General features: G+C 32.5%; 2 protein-coding genes and 1 long non-coding RNA gene across 11 annotated transcripts; 2 read left to right on the top strand and 1 right to left on the bottom strand.

Annotated features, from left to right (window-relative positions):
* Window positions 1–2,428: 2,428 nt before the first annotated feature.
* On the top strand, window positions 2,429–6,378 carry LOC105794358 (methyl-CpG-binding domain protein 4-like protein). 8 transcript variants are annotated; one of them, XR_008194477.1, is made up of 5 exons: window positions 2,475–2,600; window positions 2,680–2,857; window positions 3,774–3,815; window positions 5,939–5,991; window positions 6,160–6,378. XR_008194477.1 is itself a non-coding variant. In XM_012623505.2 (3 exons), exons 1-3 carry the CDS (start codon window positions 2,530–2,532, stop codon window positions 3,068–3,070), a joined length of 324 nt encoding a protein of 107 aa, XP_012478959.1. In that variant the 5' UTR covers window positions 2,429–2,529; the 3' UTR covers window positions 3,071–3,767. The 8 variants fall into 8 exon arrangements, 1 of the variants encoding a protein (XP_012478959.1); XR_008194473.1 differs by having other exon boundaries at window positions 3,774–3,820; XR_008194476.1 differs by having other exon boundaries at window positions 3,774–3,820; window positions 6,060–6,378.
* Window positions 6,379–21,966: 15,588 nt separating this feature from the next.
* Window positions 21,967–22,781, bottom strand: LOC105795894 (protein MAINTENANCE OF MERISTEMS-like). Its single transcript, XM_012625547.1, has 2 exons — window positions 22,728–22,781; window positions 21,967–22,614 (listed from the first exon to the last, which is right to left on the bottom strand). Exons 1-2 carry the CDS (start codon window positions 22,779–22,781, stop codon window positions 21,967–21,969), a joined length of 702 nt encoding a protein of 233 aa, XP_012481001.1.
* Window positions 22,782–23,561: 780 nt separating this feature from the next.
* On the top strand, window positions 23,562–26,206 carry LOC105794360 (uncharacterized). Of its 2 annotated transcripts, none has more exons than XR_001133906.2 (2): window positions 23,562–24,230; window positions 25,394–26,206. It is a non-coding gene; the product is annotated as an uncharacterized LOC105794360 (long non-coding RNA). The 2 variants fall into 2 exon arrangements; XR_001133905.2 differs by having other exon boundaries at window positions 25,391–26,206.
* Window positions 26,207–27,557: the final 1,351 nt, after the last annotated feature.

Here is a 27,557-nt window from a genome sequence, read left to right as displayed (position 1 = left end):
AAGCATTAGCGGCGCTTTTACAAAATCGCCGCTAAAGATCGAGCATTAGTGGCACATTTTTAAAAACACCGCTAAAAATAAGCATTAGTGGCGTTTTCCAAAAAGCGCCGCAAAAAACCTATGCCCAACTACGCCGTTTTCAGAGTTTTTGGGGTATTTAGCCGCGTTTTTTCAGAAGCGCCGCTAATGCTCAGGCCTTTAGCGGCGTTTTTTCAGAAGCGCCGCTAATGGTTGGGCCTTTAGCGGCTTTTTTTCAGAAGCACCACTAATGCTCTAGCCTTTAGCGGCGTTTTTCAGAAGCGCTGCTAATGCTTGGGCCTTTAGCGACGTTTTTTCAGAAGCGCTGCTAATGCTCGGGCCTTTAGCGGCATTTTTTTTAAAAGCGCCGCTAATGCTCGGGCCTTTAGCGGCGTTTTTTCAAAAGCGCTAATGGTGGACTTTAGTGGCGTTTTTGAAAAAGCGCCGCTAATAATAAAATCTAAAACCATTTCAATTATCTCATTCTTTGATATATTCTCAAGTAATGTTTCAATTATATTCTTTTATTATAAGTTGAAAAAATTAATATTTCGTTGTATTTATTATATATTGGTCAAATTTACATTTAAATGATAACAAATAATATTGTTTAATACAAAATGTTTTTATTAAAGAGAAGTCCTAACTCCTAACTATTTATTATTATTTTTCAATCACGTTTATTACTAGAAAAATATATTAAATTATGAGTAAAATAAAATATCATAAAACTTAAATTGTTGTGTTGTAAAGAATAAAAATAGAATAAATTTTATAAGAATAATAAATTTTGATAGTTCGACTAAATAATCAAAGAAAGTAATATAAAACACCAAATATCGTAATAAATAATATTATATATTGATAATTTTATTACCAAAAATAATTTTATATTTAGTTAATCAAACATAAACACAAGAATGACCTAATAGTACCTCTTGATAAAGAGTAAGAACCGAAAATGAATGAAAAGGGACAAATGAGGTTGTTACTTGGTCTAATACCAACTAGAAATTAATACTAGGTTTTTTAGGCTGAGAAAGGGTTATAGGAAAATATTATAAATATTGAAATTCGAATAAAATTTATTAAATATTGAATTTTAGAAAATAATTAAGTGAAGTTGGGATTCAATTTAGCTAGTAGAGTCGGTGGGGTTAGTTGGACGATTTGCTCCCGAAAAGAAAAAGCTGTTTGTTTTTTCTTGATAACAAAAAGTGTTAGCTGGGTCTCGAGTCTAGAGCCGAATGTTGCTTCGGGCGGTATAGTGGTAGTGGTGGACAAGTAGGTCTAATTTATCTGAATAGCCCAATTGCAAAAGAAAGCAAATATCTTATATTTGTAATCATTAATCGAATTACGTTGGGTACTTCGTTAGGGTGGGTGAGCGGCGAGTGCTGAGGTCCAAGGTTGGGAAAACAAAATGAGCAGAGCAGGGTAGGGTTTGAATTTGGATTTGGGTCGGGTTAGTGGATAATGATGAATAAATATCATCATAATGTTTATTATTTTAGGATTACAGTTTTGAGTTCAGGGTTTAGGGTTTAAGTTTAGGGCTTGGGGATTGGGGTTTAAGGTTTAGAGTTTACATTTTAGTGTTAATATGAGGTTAGTGTTTACAACTTATAAGATAATGATCAAATTTACTGTTTTAGGGCTTGATATTTATGGTTTACGATTTAGCGTTAATGATTTGACTGTTACAATGCATGGTTTAGAGTTTAAGGTTTAGGTGTTACCATTTTAAGGTTTATGGATTAGGTGTTACCACTGCCCAATTTTAAAAACTTTTCCAACTTCAAGCTCGTTTTACCCGAATCACCTATTTCATTGTTTAAAAACAATAAAAAATATAAATCTAAGCCTAACCATATTTTGGACTAGGTGGGTTGTATGGGTAGTGAACATTTCTAATTATCATTTAAAGAGTAAATAACATATATTTTTTAAATATTGAAAGGTTTTATATTTTTCATGATTTAAAATTTTAAAATGAATTTTAAAAGATTTTAAATTTTTTAAAAATTTTAAAAGATTTTAAACTTTTATTTTATAATATTTATATACTTTTAAAGAAAAGACTAAATTAATAAAAATACAAACATTAAATACTACAAAATTATTTTATCATTTTCTAATTGCTACATTGATAATTTTAACATAAAATTAGATGTTTAAATTAAAAAAATTAATAGATTTAAAATGAAATAATTTTTTTGCGCTTTTTATGAAAAATGTCACAAAAGGTAAGCAATAGCGGCGTTTTTATAAAAAACGCCACAAAAAATAATTTTACTTTAAAATAAATTTTAGCAAAAAAAATAAAATTTTTAGCATAGTAAAACGGCTTTGTTTTGTACAAAATGAAATGATTTTTTGCGGCGTTTTTGGGTAAGCAAAAAATTCAAAATCACGCTCACTCTCAACAAAAAAATTTTTGTTACCCGCTCATTATTCCCTCTTCTTTTCATCTACATCGCGCGCCCTAAATACCGCTAATCTCAAAATTCCATGAGTTCCTTTGCCCTAACATCTCGTAATACCGTTCAAATCCCTAAACCTTTTCTTTTTCTCTCCATGAGGTTTACAATTTAGTTTTTAAGCTTTGTGGGGTTCTGTTTGTTGTTGTTCTTTATTCCATTTTTTTGTGTGTTTTTGCAGGGAATGGAAGAAAATTACAGGAGGTTGAAGGAGATGAAAAAGCCCCTGACTCTGCCTCCACTAAGGCTATAAAAACTTTTGGTCTTCAAAGAAAGCGGGCAGAGATGATACAACGAATGTCTCAGGAATGTTTATGGAAGGAATGGACTCATGTGACTGAGCTGCACGGTGTCGGAAAGTAAGTTATCTATCCAATCTTGTTGATCCCATTCTTTCCACGCCAAAGCAGTTTAGATTGTAACCTTTCCAGTGACCCTTTTCGGTGACCAGGTATGCTGCAAATGCATATGCGATATTCTGTACTAGAAAAGGGGATAGAGTAACGCCCACCGATCATATGCTTAACCATTATTGGAACTTTCTCTATGGACCCAAGAATACTTCAATATAGATAAGATAAATGTTCTTTTCAATGAAAATATTTATATGTGATTAGGGTTTGATAAATTACTGAAGTTATTGAAGCAAGAAAGGTGTTTCAAGCTAGCATTACCAGCTTGGAGCTTTGCCAAGTACTTCATGAAGTGCTTATTTAGACTTTTTGTTTTTAGCTCATCTCATCTCATTGACATTTGATTAATTGTTTTCTCAACAAGAGTTTTAAACTCATGTCTGATGTTAACATTCGTGAATTCCGTGAATTAAGTCATTTTTGTTTTTCTTGCTTTTAGTGACTTATAATGGTGGGCAGTATACAAGTTTGGTGCTTTATTATTTTGACTTACTGTTTTGGATGAAGCATTTGTTGTTACAGGATATGCTTTGTAGTAATCTTTGAAATACTTTGCCTGGAAATTATTTTTTTTCAACTTAATTTATCTAGGCATGAAAGTCTTCAAAATTATCATAGCTTTTCTTTTCTGTTGATTCAAACTGTTCATTTAAACTCTTTTTTTTTTTTTTATATATATATATATACACACACATACTGTTTTTAATAAAATTTTAATAATTCATTCATTCTAAGTTAATTGGACTTGCCTACGGCTGAACATACAGTTTATATATGAATATGCTTCATCTACATTGCCTGATTCAGTTGATCTAGTTTGGTTGTTCTTTGATTCTGACTTGTTCAAGCTTGTATTATTCAGGTAATCACGATATCTACATTCATCATTACGACACGATAACTGGTTTGGTAATCTTTCCATTAAAGGTTCAAGTATATCTATATTCTAACCAAATATTACTTCCTCTATCCTTTAACAGATTTGCCATATCAAATGTTGCTTTCCGTGTTTAAGAAATAAATTCAGTTAGTTACTGATTATATGTTGTTCTTTGAATCTGATCAATGAAGTTAATACAAACCATGCTATGCAGTGGAATAAATTCAGTTAGCCTTGTGCAGACCCTTTAACCTTCTTTTTCTTTTTTACTTTGTTGTTTAATACAGTTATAGGACTGTTGGTTTTGGGTTTGATGCAGTTTTTGCACTTGCAAAGCTTATGAATGTCAGTGAAGATTTGATATTGTTGTCTGACTCACATTTCTCTTTGAAATCATTGGGTTGAATTTTATCCTGTAGGTTGATTATGCATAAGAAATATATAAAATATATTAGTGAGGATTAGGTAGATAGAAATGCCATTAAGAAGTATGCTGCTTGTGTTGACCATTTGTGATTTGAACTTGCCTAATGTCTTATAGGTTTAGCATTTTGTTTCTTCTACTGAAATTTTAATATTTTCTTCATATTTCCTTGTTGGTTAAATCTGTTTATAATGTTTTTATTTTATTTTATGTATTTACATTTCTTTTATTTTATTTTATAATGTTTTTATTTTATTTTATGTATTTACATTTCTTTTTGACTTGTTATAGATAGATATGGTTTATGAATTGCTGCACATATCAACGGTGTATGTCTAGAATCTATTTATTTTCTTCTTTTCTTATATTATACAGCTTTCTGTTCCAATTTAGAAGTTTTCTAACTATTTCAAACCAGTGCAACAAATTAAATAAAATGATGGTTATTAAGTAAGACATTTTATGGTTTCAATCGAAGGAAGACATTTTCCATAACCTGTAATAGTTTGTTATAGTTATACATGGTAGGAATTAAGCTTTTCATTTAAAATGTGTCTTTTTGGTTTTCCACTGAAGTGTCACCACAACTATCTATTGATTACAAGATAAGAATTTTATTTTGCTAATCACTTGCTTTTTCATGTAAAGGTAGGTGTAAAGGCACTACCTTAAACTGAATAATGCATTTGATTTAGATAAGAACTTTATTTTGCTAATCATTTTGATATATTCATTCTTGTAGAGTACACTATGTTTTGATTTTTTGTGGTTCATATTAATTATTTCTTTTCATTGATTCATCTACTTTAATTAGATACTTTGGTGCTATCTTGAAAATAAAACCAAACAGTTCCATAAAAATACATTATCTCGAAGTATATCTTTGGTATTGTAGCAATTGGGCATGAAAGGGTGTCGCACAGCTTGCACATTCAAATAAGCACAGAGTCTAGCTAGCCATGATGTTACTATTAATGTTACTATTAATGTCCTTAATCACTGATGTTATTTTGTGATACTTTTAGTGTGCTATGTTTACTTGTACTCATGTATCTGTGTGGATACGCATACTGTCTGATATAGGTATATATATATTTTTTTTCTTTTTTTTTTAAGTTTCTCATGTGTTCGGAGAGTTATTATGTACTGTATAGGTATATATTTATTGTCCTTAGTCTCTTTGATGTTTGGCATTTTATGTTTTAATTGTGGGTATTGATTTTTATTTATTGTCTTTATAATTACTACTTAATTTTTGTGTGTTTTTAAAAATATATATATACACCGATTGGAGACCACTTGTTTTACATTTGTTTCTCTTTACTGGATAATGCTTTAGTTTGCATAGTGCCTTTAGTTTTAGTGAATTTTAAAACTTTAAAGAAAGTCAACGGGATAATTAACCAAAGCTTCGTTACATCTATGCTTGTTTAATTTCACTTTTATGAATGTTGGGACTGGAAAATTTTAGCATATGGTAGGGTTTATGGCTTTATGAACTTATGCTTTTAGGTACTGGACGTTCATTTTGATTGGTTTGTTTGATTTTGAGGCAAATCAAAGAATTAAAAACTCCAATGAGATGAATGTTTAGATTTTTTTTTTAAAAAAAAGTTATATTGTGAATTAAATTCCAATGAGATCAATGTTTAGATGAATGTTTGGATTGGGGGCATAATTAAACTTTATGGTTGAGGCTGACATGATTCTCTCTTTGTAACAGGTCAAAGAGTTCAAGTCTATAGAAAAGTTTAAAATTTTCAATACAAACAATTTGTAAGTCATATTGCCTTAACATGTTAGAATTGTCTATTTGGCTTAGTACTAACAGTCAATGTTACAAGTGGGTCACCTGAATGCTATCAAGAGGCTTGTGGAAGCTGATGCACTCAAGATGGAGATCATTCCAAACTTCTGATTTCTAAACTATAAAATTGGCTGCAGGTGGTCAATGGAATCAAGGTTCTTCAACTGGAAACTGCAGTTGGTGCAGCAATTAGGGTAGAAAATTGTACCAATTATGGTTATGATGCATTAAAATGTAAAAAGTTCTGTCTAACCATCTGTTTTCCTTACGTGATTAAGTTCTTTGATCATGCTATTGGTATCAATGTACCTCGATTGTGATTCCTTATACGTCTTATTTATGAATTTCCATTTTAATATGTCTTTAAATTAAATTATACATTTCTAAATTAGATTTGTGACGTTTCTATAATATTTTAAATTTTTTTATTTTTTATGACCTTTAGCGGCGTTTATGAGAAAAGCGCTGCTAAAGGCCATGTTCTATAGCGGCGTTTGTAGAAAAAGCGCCGCTAAAGGTTAGATTCTTTAGTGGCGTTTGTGAGAAAAGCGTCGCTAAAGGTCTTGTTCTATAGCGGCGTTTGTGGAAAAAGTGCCGTTAAAAGTCATGATCTTTAGTGGCGTTTTTGGGAGGAGTGCCGCTAAAGGTCTTGTTCTATAGCAGCGTTTGTGATAAAAGTGTCGCTAAAGGTTATGATCTTTAGCGGCGTTTTTGAGAAAGCGCCGCTAAAGGTCTTGTTCTATACGGCGTTTGTGAGAAAGCGCCGCTAAAGATCATGGTCTATAGTGGCGTTTATTTATAAAAATGCCGCAAATGTTAGCGCGCAGTCAATAGCGGTGATTTTTGCTGCGCGTCGCTAAAAGCCTAAAAAAGCGCCGCTAAAACCCTATTTTGGTGTAGTGTGGGAATAACAAGTTTTCGATTTTACTTAATTTTTAAATAATATTGAGTTCAATTTTAAGGCTTAAATTTGATAATTTATAAGCCTAATAATGTATATATTAAGTTTTATATTTTTTGGATTTATTTATTTCAATTTTTTAAAATATTTTAAATTAATAAGAGTTTAATTAGGTCTAAGGAGGTTTATGTAACTTACTTTGCAAGATAGTTGACTAAGTATTGGGAGATTCAATATTTACTTGGGGTTCAAGTAAGACACATGCTTATAAATAGCTAAGCATCGCTAGCCACCATAATATGTATTTTTCTTGATTTTTTATTATTAAAATATTTTAAGGGTGATTTTCTTACAAGATTAGTTTATTATTTCTTTCTTGATAGAACTTTTGCTTTAATTCTTCAAGATTGTGGAGGTTGTCTAATTCAGGTCTACTAGAGGTTGATTAAAGGCTAATATGGTTTTTTGTTGGTGTAAGTTCACCAAAGGAGGCTGGTTATCTATTCAATTATTTGTCATCAACACCATTTATCTTCTTTTTTCTTTTCATCAATCCATCTATCATCTGTTGTTTCTTTTCTTTAGTTATTCAATTTTTTTATTTTATCATTTAATTCTTGTTGAAAATGTTCAAATTTGAATTCAAGAACTTTGGTCTAGAAGCTACCCATGCAAGAAGTTACTTAGGTTGCAAAGAAGAGTAATAAACTTCGAGTTGATTGTTTGAGATCTTAAAATTCAATCTCGAGCTTCCGCATTACATTTCTAAATCATCACTAACAAAATAAAACATGTAAAGAAAAAGGAAAGCTTGAAAAATATGAAAAGAACACTGGGATTTTGGTATTAAACTCACATTATTGTGATTTGCCATGTTAGGTAATATTTACCAAATTATTTAATTGAAATGTTATTTTAAAAATCGAGGTAAATTTACCGTTTTAATACATTTGAACTTACTAAGCATTTGAAATGCTTACTTAGTCTTTTCCCTCCTCTGTAGATAGTCAATTGTGGAACTTGTCGACTGGATTTCATGAAGCTCACACTTTCCCTCTATCAATCGGTAGAATTTTATTCGTTTAAGCTCGGTATTGTGGCGTGTGTCTAATGGCTTGTGTATGTGTTAATTTTGTGATAAAGGGTTAGTTTTAACCTTGATCAATGTTTGAGTTTGAACCTAATCATTATATATGTGTCAAGATATGTTTTGGCAATATGGTAAACTTATATATGTGGTGTGGCATGAATTGGTTATATGTGAGGCCATATGAGTAGTGTTTAATGACAAGTTTTGAATGGTTAAAATGATGTACTTGAATGTATGATTGGTTGTTGGATGAAATTGGTATGTTTGAATGAGGAATGGTGCCAAATTGTGGCATATAGACTTGGTTGATTCATTTGATTAGATAAATGGATGCTTGGATTTGTTTAATGCAAGTTTACAATGTGTTTAAAGGCATCAAATGTGTATGTTTTTGGTTTAGGCATGAAAAGGGACCAAAAGTGGGAATTTTGACATTTTTGGCTTTAAGGTATCGATACCCTAGTGAAGATACCGATACTTAGTATATTTAAATCAACTTTCAAACAAACAGAATGCCAAAATGGAATCAATACCGGACTAAAGTATCGGTACTTTGTATTAGGTTACCAATACTTTACAAGGGTATCGATACACTTGGATTTTGCTCAGTTTTTATCAAAGAAACAAAATCTCAAAACAGTATTGATATTAGAATTTGAGTATCATACCATAATTCACGCCTCGATACTTGTTGATTCTAAGATGAATTTTCCAACTATCGAAACTAAAAATGGTATCGGTACCTTTTCAAGGGTATCAATACTTATTTTAAGAACTTTGAAAACTTGACAATTTGACCCTATTTCATGTTCAGTTTAGCTCACAAGCTTTCATAAGTTCGATTAATTTTCGAAAAAAGTTTATTCACTATATAATGATTGTAATTATGAGACATGTGAATGTTTAAATGATTTAAGTTCAATATTCCGATGATAATTGTTCAGGTAACGGTTGCAACATTCCGTAACTTGGACCCGACGATCGGGTTGGGTGAGGGGTGTTACATTATCCATATAGGGGATCCTCTAGTTGAGAAGATCCATCAACTTGAGATGAAGAGAAAGGTCTATCTATTTTATTTAGTTATTTAGTTAAACCAATGATTCGTTATTAGAGTAGATAACAACAATCATTTCATCCAACATGCATATTTTTTAATTTCCAACAGATTTACATCTTTCATTAATGGAAATTTTTTAATGTATTGAGTCATAGCTCTGGTTGTTCGCTATTCAAGAATTCTTGTTTAGGCTGTTCATACCATCCATACATAATGTTTTGATGGGAAAAGTAATTTCACTTTACTATAATGTGCCCTACAAGATCTTTTGGTGCAACAAGGCCTTCAGGATGCTTTGGATGAAACAAAGCCTAACAAGATTAAAGAAAGAGAGTGGTAGTTATGTTAGAAAAGTTGCAAGCAGAATCAGGTTAGCTTTTACTCATGTAGTTAAGTATAATGTGTTAAATGAGAAAACACCTACTAGGATTTGGAAAAAAGATTGGAGGAGATTTATATGTCAAAATCACTAACCGGTCATCTATTCTTGAAGATGGACTTATATATATTTGAATGAACTAAAAAGATAATCTAGATATTATATTAATAGTTTTAAACAACTATTTTGTTTGCTATTGAATATAGGAGAGGAACCAAGTGATAAAGAGAAAGAAATTGCTTTATTAGTTCAATGCAACAACCTTATAGATCATTGGTGTGCACATTGTTAATTGGAAAAAAATACCATCAATTTGATTTAAACATTGCAAGGATTCTTATATGGGCAAATCTATGCTTCTTTTGGAGTACCAGAGTTGTTTTAAGGTTTGCATTAAGTGAATGAGAATAGCATCCATGTTTATCCCAACATACCATGCATAGATGTTGATGCTTCTTCAAAAATTTCTCATCTTGGGGATTAAGTGCTTTTCTTATACCTGTTGTGAGGTTGGGGGTCATGTTAACTAAGCTAAAGTGGCTCTACTTCACTAGTCGGTTGTGCTTCGAGTTGTACATTCTGTAACAACCTGATTTTCAGCGATTGTAACCTCCTTAACCCGACCTAGACATTATGGTCAAATTTTGAAGGCTACATTGGCCACTGAAATGAGCCAATAAGAAAAAAATGATTAGATTATCAGAAACATCCTTTTAAAAACATTTGCTTATTTTTCGAAAAAATAGTAATGGGCTTCTATTAGTTTTATAAAAACATTAACTTATGCCAAGTCTGTTTAAAATCTAGTTATAAAAGTTCTTATAAAAACATTTTTTATTTTTAATGTACTTTCTCGATATTCAAGTATGGATTTGTAACGGGAAAAAAATGATGACCTTAGTTTATTATTAAAAAAACATTTTTACATGCTTATAATCACCAATGTGTAGGTTAGTCCAATTGTTTAATTTAACCTGTTTTAACGATAATGCATGCAAATTATCAAAATAACCAAGAATATCAAACCCATGCCACAATCTGTATAAAAATCTTTATAGTCTCGAATAGTAATTATAATTTTAAACTCAAAATCTGAGACAAGACCTCCACATGACAATTCCAATCCTATCATTAAAGGTTATTTGTAAAAGTAAACTAAAGGGGTGAGCTTGAAAGCTCAATGTAAGTCTTATTCATAAAAAATCAGTATACCAAAGATTTCAAAAGCATGTAAGTAAACAGAGATAACAATAATAAGTGCCACAAATCACAGTGTTTCAGAATATATAGAATCACAGAGTTCTCAGAATGTATGTACTTGTCCATGAATGTTAGTGTAATTTCCTACCCATCCATCCGTTACACACCATGAGTTTCCCAGAACTCATCCATCCGTACATACCATAACAGTAAAATTCGTAGCTCATTATGGATAAACCAATAGTAATAGTAAATATTTGTAAATAAATTACCAGTAATTTATTGTAAATATTTGTAAATAAATTACCAGTAATTTGCGTTCAACCCCTAAAGACATCCTAAAGAAGAGTATACTGACTTCTTTGTTACGACACAGGTCTTGATGGGTCGCGACATCGACTATGGATGAGAATTAATATGATCCAATGTGCGTTTTGGTCTGCACAATCTAACTTAAAGCTCGAAAACGCCAGCTAACCTAGGGTTAAGGAGGACGGCCACCTCAAATATATAAATAGGCTCATTTGGCACATGTTATGGACACCAGTGACTGAGCTTAGAATTTCTCTTTTAATTTTATTTTAAGTTTTTCCTTCCTTAGGTTTTAGATTTATTTTCCATTTGTTCTTTGTTTTATTTTGAGAGTTCTGATTTGTGGATGCAATCAAACCTTATGGATTAAACTTTCATTCATAGTACAAATCAGGCTTTTTCTTAAACTTTATACTTTCGATTCAATTATCATGTCTATGCTTTATATCGATTTTTTTCGTTTATTAGAACCATGAGGAACTAATCCCTCTATGGGGGATTAACGAGTGGAGGCATGACCTATTAACTGTTTTGTAGGGTTACTCAACGGATTAACTATTTGGGAAAGGAAGAACCTAAACCCTATGCTTGACGGCCCTAGGAAGTTATCAAGGTGAGAATTAAACCAAAATTGGTTTGGCCTATCCGGGAACACCTTAACCCCAAATCAGTTTGGCTTATCCATGACTTTTTGGCTCATTTTAAACCATTAAAACTCAATGTTCTTTCAAATATTTTGTGGTTTTATGAATATTAATTTAAAGATCAAATTTAATTCTAAAACTAGAAATTTCTTTTCATGAAAAAGCATAACCAAAAGCCTAAGATATTGGGGCTCAAAACATTGAAAATGTCACAACTTGCCTAGAATTTCTAAGTTTTATATTTCAAGTAGGCTACTTTGGGAGCTTAAAGATAGACTAAAATGGGTAACAATAGATGGTTTTAAAAAGCCTTAAATTTAGTTACCCAAATATGTTGAAAGCTTTAAGTTTAGGGTTTCGACTTAGGTTTTAGTTTAAGGTTTCTGTTTGGGGTTTTATATTCGATTTTGTTTTAGAGTTCTGATTTCAATGTTAGAATTCGTTTTGGTTTGGAGTTTTGATTTCAAGTCATTTCAGTTGTGCATTAACCTCCTATGTAACTAACTTAGGGTGGTAATTCTACAATTTTGAAATACATATAAATATAAAAATTCTAAAAAAAATTAAAATTTAATTTAATATGATGTTAACCTTTAATAAAACCTAATTTGGCCAAAAATAATATTAAAATGAGTTAAAATAAAAAAGATTGTCTTCTATATTTTAAAATTTCCATGACATTTTGGCTCATTTTAAGCCATCAAAACTCTATGCTTTTTCAAATATTTTATTATTTTAAGAATATAAATTTAAAGATCAAAGGTAATTCTAAAGCTAGAAATTTCATTTCATGAAAAAGCGCATCAAAAGCCTAAGATATTAGGGCTCAAAACATTTATACTCATCACAACTTGCTCAGAATATCAAAGTTTTCTATTTCAAGTAGGCTACTTTGGAAGCATAGTTCTTTTAACACATAACACAATTTGGCTATAAAAACATACCAATAAAAAAGATTGCATTTTATACAAGATGAATCATCTAAAGCTCGACTAGCTAGAATGGACAACAATAGATGGTTTTAAAAATCCTTAAATTTAGTTACCCAAATATGTTCGAAACTTTAAGTTTGGGGTTTCAATTTAAATTTTAGTTTAAGGTTTTAGTTTGGGGTTTTAGATTTGATTTTGCTCTGTCAAATTTTGTTTAGGTTTTGGGTTTCAATTTCAAGTCATTTCGGTTGTGCAATAACCTCCTGAGTAACTAACCTTGTGTTGTAAATTTACAATTTTGAAATACATATAAATATACAAATTCTAAAAAATTTGAAAATAAATTTAATATGATGTTAAGCTTTAATAAAACTTAATTTGGCCAAAAATAATATTAAAATGAAATAAAATAATTTTTTTGTAATTTATATTTTAAAATTTCCATGACTTTTGGCTCAATTTAAGATTTCATAGATATATTTTTGTATTTTTAAATTAAAAGATTGAAATAATATTAAGATCATAAATTTGAATAAAAGGATAAAAAACATATATATATAAAACGTAATAAATACATGAACAGATAATAAATGAAAAAAGATAAAATTATTTTTGTTTATTATTATTTTCAATAGAAAATATAATAAATGAAACTTTAAATGGCTAGATATATACTTTCCCTTTTCTTTTTTTTTTCTAATGTTTCTTTTTCATATCTGTCTGTTAATTGGGCCTCTATTATCTCCTAATTACCTTTGTTTTCCTAATGTCTCTTTTCTTTCTGTCTGTTAATTTCCCTTCAAAAAATGTAACATCACATACCAAGTCTAAACGTTACGGCCAAATCTGAAAGTGTTACAAGGAAGGTTTAAAAAACAGTGTTCTTTTGTTAAAGCTTGAATAGTTGTTCGATAAATCATCCAAGTCTTATACTTGTTACTAAAAGCGTTATTTAACTAATTCTTTTGCAAAAACATATCTTACAGCCGTAGACTTAGAAATCGTTATATTTTGGAAATCCAATTCATATTTTCGAAAAACCATTGTTTTCATAAAACCGAGATTTTAATCAAACGTTGCAATAAAGGTTTAAAAACATATCCAAAACCAAAATAAAAATCAACAGTCCAGAAAGTCCAATAATTACAAAACTCCCAGAAAATAATCCCTAAATTAAATAGAAACCATTAATTAAAGATAATTCACAACTTGTGGTCACCATGAGACTCTGTCGCACTGATCCGCCTAAGTCTATGGATTACCTGAATAGAACAGACAACATAAATGAGTTTCCGTAAACTCAGTGTGTAACCCAACAGAATTAGACATGCAAAACATATAGAAATCTCATATACAATCAGATACAGATTGTAACACCCCAAACTCGGCCCAGACGTTATGGCCAGATCTAGCGATGTCACATGATAGGGTGTTTGAAAATCATGTCGTCGTGTTAAAATCATTTCCATTGAATTTCTTATCTTAATATCTTATTAGTTCCAAAATTGTGTTGCTCATTTAATCGATAGTTTCAAAACGTTATTCGTTTGTGGAAGCTTTTAAAACAGATTAAACAATTGTGTGTTTAGGAAAAACATTTGTTTCTTTTGAAAATCGAGGTTTCCTAATACTAGCAGTTGTAATCCATAAGGTAAAGATAATTAAAACCCAAAACTAAAGTCCGAAAGTCCAATTACAACCCAAAAACTTAGCCAGTAAAAATAGAATAGAAATAAAACCCATTATCGAAAATATGGGTTAAAAACCATGAAAGTCCAAAATCGTGGTCATCACCGAGTCCTCCTCCGCATCGATCCGTCTAGACCTACCTATGCACATTTAAACAAAAGGGGTGAGTTTACGAAAACTCAGTGTGTAACCCCATAGAAAACAAACAATAGCAAATCACAAGGCATGATTAAAGCGCCCGGTCCTAAGCCCTTTTTAGTATCGATAGATTTGGGTCTTAGCCCATCTCAGTACAATATCCAATATGCAGTAGGACCTTAGCCCATCACAGTATCAGTTGCAGTCATGCAGTATTTAGTAACAAAGTCCTACCCAACCAGCCTCTACACACCATCTCCGTCCAACCCTACACTCCATGTAGGGATCAAATCAACCCACCCATCCCTAAACTCCAGGTAGTACCGAATGTGGCACAAAACAGTGATTTGTAGCTGAGCTACCAGTATGTTAGGCTTAAGAGCCTTTCAGTACACTTCCTCCAAATATAATTAACCCAACCCCATACAATGCAACATACAAGTCATAACATGTTATCTCAGGACATCAGTACATATAACCAGTTCAGTATACAAGCATACTATCATCATGCTCAACACATATATAAATGAAATAGTCAGTTCGTACAATTAGGGGTCTAAGTGATGTTTACCGACCCTACAGTAGGTTCACACTCGACTTGGGCGACCCTTGTAACCTTAGCAATCAATTCAGTGATAATGGGCTCACACGCCCATGTGGTCTGCTGTGTGGGCCCACATACCCGTGTGGCCTACTCAGCCCAAATTGGCCTTAGCCGCGTGGTCCATTTTTAATGTAACCCGTGCAAGCTAAATATTCATATATGTTTTCACTATTTACTTATATGTTCCTTCAAAGTTGCCTACTTAAGTCACTATTACTAAATCATTTATATCTTGAGCTACAGAATTTCAAATTAAGGTTTGCTTGATGTATTTGAAACTAGACTCAAATAACTTTTTACCACAAAATTTTCATAATTTTTGGTTCAGCCAATAAGTACAGTAAAATCTTCAATCTTACCCCTGTCCTGCTGTCTAATAGTTTCGACCTTTCTTTGCTAAAAATTAATTATCTCTTAGTACAAAATTTGGATGATATTACCATTTGTTTCTATTGAAAGTAGACTCATTAATAATTTAAACATGTAAATTTTAACCCCTAATTACTTTTCTCCAATTTTTGATGACTTTCCAAAGTCAGAATAGGGGAACCCAAATTCATTCTGACCTTGTCTCACAAAACTTATTATATCTCACGATTTACAATTCCATTACTTACATCGTTTCTTCTTTGAGAAACTAGACTCAGTAATATTTAATTTCATATATTTTTCATCCTCTAATTCCATTTCCACAATTTATGGTGAATTTTCAAAGTTAGCCTACTGTTGCTATCCAAACAACAAGCACTTTCGGCTTTTCACCAAATCCCGTTTTCTGCGTTTCGGGTACACACCTGGTTTTGTTTGATGCTAAAACAGTCCTCGAGTACTCCAAAACCTATAATTAAAAAAATAACATTAATTTAATCTGATATAACATGATCCCAAATTGAACTCGTATCGAGGTTTTAACCCATAAGCGACTAAATCTTACCTTCAACCGATGAACAGTAATTCCCACACAAACTAAGACTCCGATTGGTGATTACGAGCCCTTGAATCCTCCCTTAATTGGCATAAGAAAAATACTTCAGAAGAAAGTTAACAAATAGTGACAAATCACTTATCTAAAACTTACCGAACGATCACAGACAAACGTGGAGAGACACGAGGCCAAGTGGGAAAAGAAAAATCAAGAAGATGAAGGGTGAAAGAGAGTAGAAATTTGGCAGCAATGAAGAGAAAAACGACAAGAGAGTGGAGGGATTATGGAGAAAGTAAAAAAAGGAAAAAAAGAAAAAAAAGAAAAATGAGTAGAATATTTGATAACCACCCCAATCCCTTATTTCTCTCCATCAAACACCCCACTAAATCCACTACTTAGATTTTTAGTCCATCTCAAACTCTTCTGGACGCACGAGCAAAAATAATGCCCACACCAAGATTCGAACACAGGACCTCCTTCACACCAACACTCCACTTATCCACCAAACCAACAGGCCCGTTCTATTAATTATTTGTCAACTTTTACTTAAAACCCTACTGACCAAAGATAAATTTGCCCAAGTTCTAGCTTGAACTTGGGACCTCCCAAACACACCCAGAACACATAACCACGAAAGTAGACAAATATTTTGTGTCACACATTCACAATACCCAAAATTAAAATTTTAGGGCGTTACACAGATAGCAGAATTAATATACAGAACAGATATACAGAATCCTACTGCCATCCTCTACACACCATATCCGACCATCCCAACACACCATGTGGGGTTAAAAACACCCACCCATCCCTACACACCACGTTGTTCCATTACGACACATGTTAGAAAATATGCAGTCAAGCTACCGAAATATAGGTAAAAGTTTCCATACAGAACACTTTCTCTTCATAAACAATCCCCACCCTAAACATAATTACATATTACAGATACAGAAATATCATGCTTAACATGTTCGCATACAGATGTCAGATACACATATATATAATAGTATAATCAGACATAAATAACAGTGTTTTACTTAGAGCAAATTATCAGAATACCAAATCACATATTCTAGGGATTGATTAGCCCTTACCGACCCTACAGTTGGCCTAAAGTCGATCAGAACGACCTATGCGACCCTAGGGAAAACTTTAGAATTATGGGCCCCATGCCCGTGTGGGCCCACAAGCTCGTGTAGCCTACACGCCCAGATTGGCCTTGCTTGTGTGTCCCACATAGCTTGACCCAGAACTCACATGCCTGTGTGGCCCACATGGCCACACTTACATCATCGCACGACCGTGTCTTGCGCACAACCGCTCCTTTGTCAAACACACGATCGTGTCTCGCACATGGCCAACCACACGGGCAACCACACACCCATGTGGCATCGACATACTACACTTTCGTGCATGAAGGGTACACACCTAGTTCACTTTCATCGTGAAGTCACTCTCGAGACCACCAGCGCCTAAAACACAATGCCCAACACTTTTTAGTAACCAAAATACGAGCCTTACACGATTTTCCCAATTACGCAAAACTGACTTACCATTTACAAAATGACCACAACCTCGAATCAAGCCATTGAAGTGAGATTTTCTGCCCCACAACCTTCTCCTAACCACAAAATTCATCGCTTAGCCACCATAGTTTAACATTGCTAAACCCAAACCAAAGTTGAAGGCTGAAAAATCACTTATCAGCTGAATAAAGAACCAACAACGCAGTAGCGATGAGTTAATGAGAAAAATCCAATAGAGATCAGAGGAAAGCCACGAACAATCGAGGGAGGAAAAATGAAGTAGAGGGGAGAAAAGAGGAAACATCAAAGACAGAGAGGAAAAATTTTAAAAAAATAAAAATAAAAATAAAATAGTAACAAATCAGATAACACCCACTCCCCACTAACCACATAATCTCAACTTCCTCGGAATCCCAACACCACTGAAACACTAACTCACCATCGAGAAAAAACAACATCCATGCTTATGCATTGATTCAAATAGAGGACCTCCATCACCCTGACTCCTTACCACTAGAACCAGTAGGCTCATTCTGATATGGATTAACAGAGAATTTTATATAGACCCACTCAACAAGGGTCAGGCTTGGATAAAAAAAATAGCAAAGTTTCTAAATATGAGACTTGAGCCCAAGACCTCATACACACACTCAGAACACTTAACCACTGAAGTAGATACACAGTTGTGTCAAATATTTACAAAAATAGAAACAAATTAAGTGGGCCGTTACAAAAAATTAGTGATTTAAAGAAGGTATTAATTACCATAAATATTACTGTTGCCATTTAGAAAATCTATTAGTCTAAAACCCCAAGCCGAAAACCTAAATTGAAATCCAGGTCGAAATCCTAAACTTAAGGCTTTTAATATATTTTGGTAACTAAATTTAAGGCATTTTGAAACCTTCTATTGTTGCTCATTCCAGGCGAACGTGAGATGATTTCTATTGTATGAAATGCGATATGTCCATTGGTATGTTTTTCAAGCCAAATTTTGTTCTGTGATAAAAGCAACAAGCTCCCAAAGTAGTCTATTTGAAAAAGAAAACTTTGAAATTATGGGCAAGTTATGACAACTTTCAATGTTTTGAGCCCCAAAATCTTAGGCTTTTGGTTACTGATCAAACAAAATTTCTTATTTTAGAATTACATTTCAACTCTAAATTAATATTATTAAAACCACCAAATTTTTGAAAGAGCTTAGAGTTTCGATGACTTAAAATGAGCCAAAAAGTCATGGATATTTTGAAATATAGAATACAATTTTTTTTTTTTTTTATTTCATTTTAATATTATTGTTGGCCAAATTATGTTTTATTAAGGTAAACATCATATTAAATTCATTTTGAATTTTTTGTTCATATTTTATATTTATATATATTACAAAATTGTAGAATCTTCACACTTGTTTAGTTACTCCAGAGGTTATCGAACAGCCAAGTGCCTTCAAAACGAATCTTCAAACCAAAACTGAAATTGAATCCCTGGATCAAATTCAAATCTAAAACCTCAAATCAAAACCCTAAATTAAAATCGAAGATAAAACCCCCAAATTTAAGGTTTTCTACATATTTTAGTAACTAAATTTAAGGCTTTCTAAAACCTTCTATTGTTGCTCATTCTAGTCGAACGTAAGATGATTTTTATGGTATTAAATGCAATTTTTTCATTGGTATGGATTACTGGGTGTGAGTAATTAGGTTAGTGCTCGAGTCGGATCTCTATTTCCTTGAACTGTGTTTTTCTTCTTTATGTTTGATTTTATTATTCAGTTTCTATATGTATTCCTTATTGGCCCTCTAGCACCGACATCTAGTCATTTCTTCAGTGGAGAAATAAATAAAATCGAAGCTCCTTTCCTGATTAGTCTGAAATGCCCAAGAAACATCTCAAATTTTGTCCTTTTCTTTGTTAGTCACCACCTTTAGCATCACTAACCTACCTCATTTTGACTATCCTTTTTAACTCTTTAAATATTCGAAAAAGTAAATAGTATTATTTTAAAAATAAATATAATTGTTTGAAATTCATTAGACTAGGCATTTATATTAACCAAACATATAAGAACCCAAACAAACAATTAGGCCTAGGTCCAAGAAACAACTGGAGGAAAAACTTCAAAACAAACTTGAAAAAAAAAATGGCCCATGAAAACAGACATCCCAAGGCAAAAAAAAAATCAACTAAAGAAAAATATAGAAATAATTAAAATATAATTAGGAATTGAAAATATTAAAAATGAGTGTATTAAATGAAGTTTTGAAAGGTAGACAACTCAGCTGTTACTTCATTAAATGAGTGCATTAAATAGCAGTAGTTATTGTTGGTAATGACGGACAGGAGAAGAGCCTTTTCCTAAGTCTTTTCAAGCCCCGTTCCTTCCTCAAAATTGGAAATTTAAATGCTCTCTCCATAGCTTCCCCATTTCTTCACCATATCTTTCTCTCACTGCCTCTCTCTCTCTTCAACTTTTTGCTCTCATTCGTTTTTAGCTTTCTATAATTAGAAGCGAAAACAATGGGTTTTTTACTAAATTATTATAAAAAAATTAAAAAATTCTAAAATATTATATATATATATTTACCAAAATATACAAAAAACAAAAAACAGAAAAAAAGCTGCGCCGATTTGACAGGACCCTGGTGGAGGGTTTTTGATCGGCGGCACCAAAGGTGCCATACTGATTGGCGGCACCGATGGTACCAACGAGGTTGGCGGCACCAATGGTGCCATATTGACTGGCGGGACTACTCGTGTTATAAACATGAGCTCTGTCCAGCTGAAGCGAAAAAAATAAGAAGAAAAAGAAGAGGAAGAAGAGGTGCTGCGGAAAAAAAGAGAAAAAGAGAGAAAGAGAAGAGAAAAAGAAGGTATTTTTTTAAAAATAATTGATTATCTTGTTGTTATTGTTTTGTATAATTTGTATTATTTTCATTTTAGTTTAGTTTTAAGATTAATAAAACTCAAATTGATAGTTTTAGTTAGTATTATTATTATTATTATTATTATTGTTAGTATTAAGATGTTACTTAGTATTATTGTTAGTAAAAAACTAGTATTATTATTATAGTTAGTTAGTTATTTTTTTAGTAAAACCCTAATTAATAATTTTAGTTAGTATTATTTTGAGTATAAAATTATTAATATTATTATTGTGTTAGTTATTAGGATTAGTGGTTAAACAATTTTCATGTACAAAATTGCATATTGAAACATTAATTTTTCTTAAGTAATTTATTTACCGTTCGAGATTTTTTATGAGATTTTATTTATTTTTTGACAGATTAAATATTGAAGATGGATGCTAAGTTTTTTGTATGCGTTTATTTCGATGGAGTCATCTTGACAACAAGTGTTGGATGTATATTTGAATGTCGGCAACAAATAGCAATGAGATTTAATAGAAATGTCTCATTCGATGAAATGAAGGCAAGGATTAATGCAAAAATTCTTAGACGTTGTAGGAGAAGGATATCAAAAATTTTCTACAAGGTTCCAGATTCGACAAATCCGGTCAAATTCGTCGAAATGGAACTTGTAGACGACGAAGATGTGGAGACAATGGTCGATCTCTACTGTGGGAATGGGAGTGACAAGAATGCACCGATTCACTTATTTGCTGAGTTACCCGGTATGGAGCAAAATGAAGATGTCAATGCATCTGATGAAGAACACGGAGCTCAAGAACCGTGGATGGTGGCTCCAATATCATATGTTGATAGTGAATCGACTATGGGTGGGACCGGTATCGATCTGAATATTACACCCAATGTTGATATGGTTGGTGGTGAAGAAGAAGGTGGTGGCGATCATTGGGATGAAGAGGTTGATAGTGACGGTGATCCCAATGTGGACGATATGCCTGATGATATTGACGATGAAGATGTCAACAACGATGAAGGCATTAATGCTTCTTCGGTCGGGGAGCAGATGCGGCGTATTTTGATACACAATAATCCTGGGCCACACATGTCGCTCATAGACCCCGACGTAGCGTATGTAGCTGAGTTCCCGAAGTACCCTGAAATAGTTCATATTCACGGGCTGGCTATAACATATGATAATGAGGAGTTATTCATAGGCCAGAGATTCAGCTGTAAAGAAGAGTGCGCATATGCCATTAAACGGTACAACATGAACATATTGGTGGATTATAAAGTCGCAGTGTCTACTCCGACAATATATGTTGGGAGTGTTGGAAGGCAGTTGAAGGCTGCAATTGGCGGGTACGAGCTGCATTCATTAGAAGTTCTCAGATGTGGGTAAGATATAGAAAGTAAGATGTCATGAATATTAGAATAGCAGCTTACCCCTTCCCGGGCATACTGTTCGATCATGAGGCGGTATATTGGGACAAGGTACGACCTTCCGATACCCGGACGAGAACTCCACCTACAAAAAAATAGGGTTTAGGGTTGGTAACATTAGTTAATATATTATCACTACAAATAATGACAATTTATATTTTATCACATGTTCAGCAGTGGATAGACATACGGTTGGTGACTAACGGATGCCAAAAATGGCATCTGATAGAGCGCCTAGGACTGCAGCAGTGGGAGGCATCCGCCAATGTCTACAACATCCGGGTTTGTCACCCGATAAAGCTCCCGGTACAACACTGCTAGAACGACGGAGCCCCAACTATACGAGCTAACAGTGGACAAATTAGCTAATAGGGGCAAATACATCAAATGCACCTTGTCGTTGTTTGCATCAGGCATGATTACTCCCCCTACGATATGCATGATGTACGCTCGAGCAGCACACATCAACTCACCTTCAGTGGTAGTGGCTGATAATTGTCCAAATTTGGCTTTTAGCCATGTAAATTGTAAGCCCGTAAAATTTTTCTCACAGTCCCCTGGCGAGTCCCCCAGGAGCTCATAACAAAATGCAGCCGGATCGGTAAATGAAGATACTCCCGTTACGAGACTCCCGTCAATTGGGAGCCCAAGCTGCATTGCAACATCCTCTAAGGTCACTGTGCACTCCCCGCACGGAAAATGAAAAGTGTGGGTCTCTGGGCGCCACCGCTCCACTAGCGCAGATATTAAATCATAGTGCACGTCGGAGGACCGGATCAGTGCTGCTGACCCAAATTCGGCTTGCTCCAAGTACGGCATCAATCGTGCATCCGGAGCCGTTTTCCAAACACTAGTACGACCCCTTAATAATCGGTACGAGTCCTGATAGTGTTAAATTACAGAAAAAATATTACGATAACATGATTTATTTGTATATACTACGTATATCCTTTTTAAATAAATAGAACCCGTGATTAACAAATAATAAATCATACCGTGTTATTAGCCGCATTAGATATGTGTCTATCGGTTCGAATCAATGAAGTCATTGCGATGTCTGCAAGTTGAAAAAAAAGTTAGTAAAAAACTCTTACTTCAGCCATTTGTTCGTATTTTTTCTCCGCATTTTATTACTTTAAAAAATATCTTAATTTCTAATTTTATAATTTTACATTATTTTAGTGCGTAATGTTTGAAACTTATTAATTTAGTGTGTTTTTAAATTAATTTGGTGTAAGAAAAAAACTCTTATCCCTGCCCTTTGCTTGTATTATTTTCCCGATTTTTATTACTTTCAATAAATATATTTTATTTTCGTATTTTATTATTTTATATTATTCAAATTGCATTTTGTTTGAAATATTTGTATTAATTATTTCGAATTTTAAAAAGTTAATAATAAACTCTTACTTGACCATTTGTTCATATTTTTTATCCGCATTTTATTATTTTAAAAATATCGTAATTTTTAATTTTATCATTTTACATTATTTCATGCATTATGTTTGAAATTTATTAAATATACAATTTTTTTCGCATTTTATTACTTTCGTGAATGTACAATTTCCGTTTCTTCTTTTCGTATTTTATGCTTTCTTAAATATATTTTTTATCATTTTACTTTTATTGTTATTTTTCCTAAAAAACTAATTTCAACATACTAAGTAAATTTCATAAAAAATTCTAATCAACATATAATGTACATACCATGAATTTTTTCATGCTAAATATATTTCATAAAATATATATGCTAAATAAAAAATAAAACACGATATCTTGTACATAGCATAAATTTTTAAAACACAAATATTACAAAAAATTTAATTTAATAATAAAAAGTACCTTTTTTTTTCTTTTTTTTTTCCTTCTTTCCCTCTTCTTCTTCTTTCTTTTCTTTTTCTCTTCTCCATTCCTTTTCTTTCCTTCTTTTTTCTTCTTCTCCTTTCCTTTTCTTTCCTTCTTTTTCTTTCTTTCCTCTCCTTTCCTTTTCTTTCTTTCTTCTTCTTTCCCTCTCATTCTCTTCCACCCCCACCGATGGGCCCTATTATAAGGACAATGCCGCCAACCTCATTGGCACCATCGGTGCCGCCAATCAGTATGGCACCTTTGGTGCCGCCAATCAGAACCCCTCCACCAGGGTTCTGTCAAATCGGCACAACTTTTTTTTTCTGTTTTTTGGTATATTTTAGTAAATAAAAAAAATATAATATTTTAGAAATTTTTAATTTTTTTATAATAATTTAGTAAAAAAAACTCCGAAAACAATACGTATATCCCATTTGTCTCTCTTTCTCTCTCTCTCTCTCTTTTCAAAATTTTTATCATTCTTTTCCAGTTTTGGTTTAACTAGAGGCAAAAAAAAAAAAAAAAAAACACATACACACGCTACAGTAGAAATACAATTTCCGTGAGAGAGATAAATCTTAAGTTTTCTTAGCCATTTCCTTTTTATTTTTTGTGATATTGAAATCCCTTGCCTCATCGGAGGGTCATTTTAGGTATGGATCTTTATTTCAACTTTCTTTGCCTTTTCATGTCTTATTTAGTTTCAGATCTATTCTTCTCAACTTGTATTTCTGTAGGTTTTTTTTTTTGTTTTCAGCTTTAGAACAAGTTAGTTTTTTCCTTTTCGTCTGTGTTGTAGTTCTCAGATCTATGCTTATTTAGATGTATTTCAGTGGGTTATTTTGGGTCTTCAGCCATAGGAAATATTTTGTCCGGTTCGTCTTTTCAAATCTATGGATGTCGATGTGGTTGTTCTTGTTGTTAGTTTATCGTCTACTATGTATTTCATTTTTCTGTTGTTTGTTTCCCTCTGTTTTTAAGATTATTGCTTTTTTGTTATGATCACTATCTTTGAAATCATTGAGTGCTATTTATTGGTCTTTATTGCAGTTAGAAGTGTTTTTAAGAACTATTTAAATATCTATAACAAAGATAACATGAAATCGTAATTAATTTTACGACACAAAGCTTTCTGCTCTATCTTTAATTTTTAGTGCTCATATGTTAATTACATAAATATTTTGTTTTCTCTTCGGGTCCGGTCTGGTCCTGGGTATGTTTACTTCTCTTGCTGATTTGCAAAGAAAGGTGAGCAAACATATAAATGGAATTGCGTCCCTTTGGCTGTTTGGGGAATGAAAAACTCTGGTTCTACAAGAGTTAGATTTGATTTGAAGTTGGGTTTTCTGAATTTCTCATTTTTATCTCTGTTTTAGGAAAGAATGGGTCTTGCTCTTGCATATCTAGATCTGTGAGCAACTTGTGCTTAAATGGTGTTGTGGTTGTTTTTTTTTTTTTTACAAATCTATTATTTAGATTTAGTTTGTTTTTCTTATTGCTAATATGCTTGGGTTGCGAATAGATCGACCACAGCTTTGAAGTTGGAAACATCAGATCTAATGTTTCTTTATCTTGTAACCTTGTTGCATGAGTTGTTTGTATTAGCTAAGTTTGACATTTGAAAAGAAGTACTTTCATGCCTTGATGGTGATATTTTTTTTATGTTTTATTGAGTTGTTTATGTTTTGTTGGTATTTCCAAGAATATGTTATATTTTATTTATTGGATGAATTTCATACAATTATTTTTTTGTTTGTTTGTGATATTTGCTTATATTGTTTTGTATTTTACGTAAATTTTGGTTTGTATGCAGCAGTTGATACTTCAGAGACTGAAGTGAGAAGCTTGATTCTGTTAGGTCAAAATTGTAAGTGTTAGTTTATGTACTATTTTTTTATTTTGTTAATTTCCAAATTGACCTCTTATGGCAATAGGACCTACCTTTACCTTAATGGTGAATAACCAAGCTTTTGAAACTTTAAGTCACTAGATATATAATAAATGAAAGCATCTTTCATATTTATTTCCCCTTTATTATCTCCTATTTCACCTATTTTTTCTAACGTTTCTTTTCTATTAATTCCCCCCATATAAAGAATTAGTGATTTAATGAAGGAATAAAATGTTAACGTTTAAAGTGAATGGGTATTGAAAGTGTGGCATGTGAGAGGATTCAAAAATTCAAAAATTTGCTTGTTGTCTTTCCCCTATCGTGCTTAGGTCTTTTCACATCTCTGTCTTTTGGGTACGATCCTCAGAGTACTCACTTACTCCGTTGTAATAATTACAACTTGACCCGTATACTTGCGAATACTGCCTTATTTATATATATCTTTTGCTACAGTATTTACACCCTGGATGTTAGTACGTCCGGAAGCAATCAAGTGGCCACACGAGCTGATCTCGTTCACACTGCCATTTGACCCCTGTTTACACTTTTTACACAAAACTTCGTAGAAGTTTCAAATTAGTCCAAAATTTATCTTGATTTGTTTTAAATGTTCTGTAGGCTCGATTTAAGGCCTATTTTCATAAATATACTATGAATGTTAACTAATTACGAATAATTGATATTTAAATTTAGTTTTGAATAGTAAAAGTCTGTTATTGAATTGGTTATCTATCGTAATACTCCGTAATTCTAATCTGACAGGGGAGACAGATTAGGTGTGTTACAATACATATAAAACAATTACATCTTTACTACAATATGGGTATATTTCCCAAAAATTTGAATGAAGTAAACTAAGGGGGTGAACTTGAAAGCAGTATACCAAATATCTCAAAAGCATGCAAGTAAATAGAGATAACAATAATAACAATGTCATAGATCACAGCGTTTTAGAATATATAGAATCATAGAGTTCTCAGAATGTATGTACTTATCTATGAATGTCAGTGGAATTTCCTACCCATCCATCGTCTACACACCATGAGTTTCCCAAAACTTATCCATCCGTACACACCATACCAGTAAGAGTCGTAGCTCATTGTGGATAAACCACTAGTAACAGTAAGTATTTATAGATAAATTGCTAGTAATTTAGGGTTGAAAAATATTGCGGATGAACCACCAAAAGTTAAAATAATACTTCAGTGTTGCAGATATACTGCCAGAACTCCAATATTTACGGATTAATCTCCAGAACTCCCATATTTGTGGATAAATTGCCAGAACTCCACATAACTCCTCTATCACCAATCTTCCCAACCCCATGCAACCAAATGGCATAACAAGCATGACAGAATTAGATACAATGCAGAACCATGACATGTTTTAACATGTGATCAATAAATCAGTAGCAATGGCATGCCTTTCATGTAATCGATAAACACGGAAACAATGGCATGCTTTTAGTCATGCGATCGGTCGACACAGAAGCAACAACATGTCTTGATGCATTCAGTGAACATGTGATAACAATCAATATCATACATTAGCGGTGTATACATACTTAGTCATAACAGACAAACCCTTAGGCACATTCGGCCAACTACAAAATAAACACAAACACATTCAACAAGCATCCCAAATTAATACATATCACATTCGACTACTTCAAAAGACACTATAAATTCGGCCAAAGCTTAAGAGAACACAAACACAAATTCGATTCAACATGATTTGTATACAGATGCATTCAGTTATCACCAAATCACATGATTTACTTTTGAATAGGACATGCACACCTCAATGTACGTCTAAAAAGAATTAACAATTGTCTAGAACATCTCTACGATTCAGATTTGAATCGGTAGCTACCAGATCTGTATGTAGAATAGTGAAAGACACAAAATAAGAGGTGAGATTAGACCATTCACGCTAATAAGTTCGGTCAACAAAAGAAAAAGAAAGGAAATACGAGATTTAATTTATTTACTGTCAACTTACACTATACCAAAGTATGATGAATCAGTGGAGATCTTGAGCAATCATATGATTCAGCCAAGGATGATGATCCAAATTCGATTATCAACAA

This window comes from Gossypium raimondii, chromosome 3, assembly GCF_025698545.1.
Source record: "Gossypium raimondii isolate GPD5lz chromosome 3, ASM2569854v1, whole genome shotgun sequence".
Classification (NCBI taxonomy): domain Eukaryota; kingdom Viridiplantae; phylum Streptophyta; class Magnoliopsida; order Malvales; family Malvaceae; genus Gossypium; species Gossypium raimondii.
The sequence above is the reverse complement of the archived record's forward strand: the minus strand, read 5'-3'. Positions and strand labels throughout refer to the sequence as shown.